The 2847-nt window shown below is 41.8% G+C and overlaps 1 protein-coding gene across 1 annotated transcript; it reads right to left on the reverse strand.

Moving 5' to 3' along the window:
* Positions 1–255: 255 nt before the first annotated feature.
* Positions 256–1980, reverse strand: LOC138894300 (uncharacterized). Its single transcript, XM_070178989.1, has 2 exons — positions 1622–1980; positions 256–388 (listed from the first exon to the last, which is right to left on the reverse strand). Exons 1-2 carry the CDS (start codon positions 1978–1980, stop codon positions 256–258), a joined length of 492 nt encoding a protein of 163 aa, XP_070035090.1.
* Positions 1981–2847: the final 867 nt, after the last annotated feature.

Here is a 2847-nt window from a genome sequence, read left to right on the forward strand (position 1 = left end):
TCCCTCCAAGTCATTTCGGATACTCTCAATCTCTTCAAGAGTGTGACCCTCAATAACGCTAAGGGTGCCTTCCACCTTCCCCAAGCATTGGCCAAAGATCTCCACGGCGTCCATCCCCGCATTCATGCTCATCACCCACTCTTTACCGAGCGAGACATCCTCGGGCAGGACCTCCACTTCATCCTCGCTCACTTCAGTGGCAGGTGATTCTTGGGATGTAAGCCCTTCATTTGACACAACCTTGGGTGGCACCTCCTAGCTCTTGTTGGTGGCATTTCTCTTTTTGTTACGGCCGCTCTTGCCAGCAGCATCCTGGATGACGTTGGCTTGGGTGCTGGCAGCATTAATTTCTCTGTCGTTCGCCATTCCCTTAGTTGCAACCTTTGCTCTGATACCACGTTGTCACATTCTTAGTAGTTAACTAAGTACACGTGTGGCACTTGACAACTCGCTCACGATCTTGCACAACTTGCTCACGTTCTTGCTATGCCAAGTCAGCCTTACTACACTCGAGATTGCTAAGAGAATGGTAGAAAGAACACAAGAGAATTATTAAAGGAAGCTTTGTATTAGAGAAAACTTGAATTATTTACTTGGTGAATTACAAATGAATGGTCCCCTTTATATACTAGTCTCCTAGGGGTTAGTGTGTAAATATTAATTGTTACACAAGTCCTTAATATTTACAAGATAAGAGCTTTCTCTAGAATTTTCTATAAGCCTAGAAGATTTCAAAGACTTTCCTAGCAAATCCAAAGGGATCTAGGGTCTTCCAAAGGAAATGTCCATACTTTTCTAGAATCTTCTCACAAATGCTAGCCTTCCTCCTATGTAAGCTTCCACATGGCTTTAATATATGCCAAATGGTGCTTATGTGACATGGTGATGTGGCGGGTCATCACACTTAGCTGCTGCCACTGTTGAAATTACTTGGATTCAGCACCTTCTCCAGAAATTGTTTATACTTCTACCTACTGCTTCAAAGCTTTGGTGTGATAATTTATCTGCTATATGTATCACTACTAATCCTGTGTCGTATGCTCACATGAAGTATGTTGAGTTGGACTTTCACTTTGTTAGAGAGAAGGTTGCTTCGAAGGATCTTGATGTTGGTTACATCAGTTCCTTAGATCAGTTAGCTGATACTTTGACAAAGAGTTTATCAGCTCGCCGCTTTATATTTCTTCGAGACAAGCTTGTTGTGACTAATCACAAGCTGCGCTTGAAGGGGAATGTTAGGATAGCTACACCTAAGGGATAAAAATATTCACCTTAACTGAAAATACTTATTCTAAGGAATAAACATAATAGCTGATATCCCGTGTAAAGTCCCTCTCCCTTTAGGACTGTTGTATTGAGTAGTATTTAAACATCACTGTATTATACGCATAAATGAAGAAATAAACAGTTGATTCCTATAATACTTTCAGGCCTGTGATGTGGCTTTGAAGGCGGCCTGACTCAATATTCTTCCCGTCTTCATGCCATTCTCAACTATTTCTCCAATCTTAATCGCCTCATCAAAAGGTTTACCAATGGCGGATAACATGTAATAGAGGTAAATAGGATCCTAAGCTTGGAGAAAATAGTCAATCATCTCTGTTTCTTTCATTGGTTTGACCCTAGCAGCCTGCTCCATTTGATTGCATATTCTCTGAAGCTTTCTGTCGGTTTCTTCTTTGTGTTGACAAGAGAGGAGTGGTCTGGCACTATATCCATATTGTACTGAAACTGTTGGACAAAATCTTGAGCCATGTCGTTCCAAACATACCAGTGAGACATGTCTTGATCTATGAACCACTCTGAAGCAATTCCTGTCAAACTTTCCCCAGAATAGGCCATAAGCAATTCTTCTTTGCCTCCTGCTCCCCTCAAGTGGTTACAATGCCTCTTCAGATGAGCCACAGGATCACCATGCCCATCATACTTATCAAATTTTGGGGTCTTGAAGCCAGGTGGAAAATGAACATGGGGGAACATGCATAGATCATTGAACGAAACACTCTTGTGGCATCGCAAGCCCTATATGTTTCTCATGGTTTGTTCCAAGCTCTTCATTTTTTTGGTTATTTCCTCTTGTTCCGTATTCTTGTCGGGTTTTTCAATCTCAATTGGGAACATGTTCTGAGGAATATACTTGTATGAATCTATAACATTGAAAGTCAGTTCCGAAGAGTAATGTTAGGCATCGTGAGCATTGAGTTGTGGATCATTATTGGACTTTTGAGCAAGAATCGGCTGAGGGAGAGTGTAAGTATGGACAATGGGTACAGTAGGTGGGTCATTTCTGAGGGGTGCGGCTGGAGAACGTGGAATGGAGGTACTGGGGATAGTGGGAAGGTTAATGTTCGGAATAAATTCAGGTTGATACAATGGGTCACTTGCTATGGAAATGGGCACTTAAGTTGAAATTGACACATTATGAAGATTATCCGAAGGCCCTGTGAGTAATGGGGGCAGTGGCTGTCCATTTAACCATGTGTCACGACCCAAATCTCCCTCCGTAGGATGTCGTGACAGCACCTAGTCTCTACGACTAGGTAAACCTAACAATTTCGGAATAATTGGAATAAAAGCAGAATCAACCACTAAACTTCAATAGATAACTATATAACTAAAAAATGTTGCTCGGCATGTATAAGTAAACCAACACTCGAGTATAAACAATTCCCAAAGACCCGGTAGTCACAAGTCACAAGCTCTACGAATTTGTTCTAACTGTATCTATCCATCAGTAACTAGGAAAAATAAAGGAGGAATAACATAAGGGATAGAGGGGGACTCCGAGGTCTGCGGACGCTGGCAGATATACCTTGACGTCTCCGAAAGTCACAACAAAACTCTCGA

This window comes from Nicotiana tomentosiformis, chromosome 6 (assembly GCF_000390325.3).
Source record: "Nicotiana tomentosiformis chromosome 6, ASM39032v3, whole genome shotgun sequence".
NCBI classification, from domain to species: Eukaryota; Viridiplantae; Streptophyta; class Magnoliopsida; order Solanales; family Solanaceae; genus Nicotiana; species Nicotiana tomentosiformis.

Coding starts and splice junctions, on each gene's coding strand:
- LOC138894300 (XM_070178989.1), bottom strand. CDS start 1,980: ATGTTCCCCCATGTTCATTTTCCACCTGGCTTCAAGACCCCAAAATTT. Junction 389..1,621: donor AAATGGAGCAGGCTGCTAGG/GTCAAACCAATG, acceptor ACGTGGTATCAG/AGCAAAGGTTGCAACTAAGG.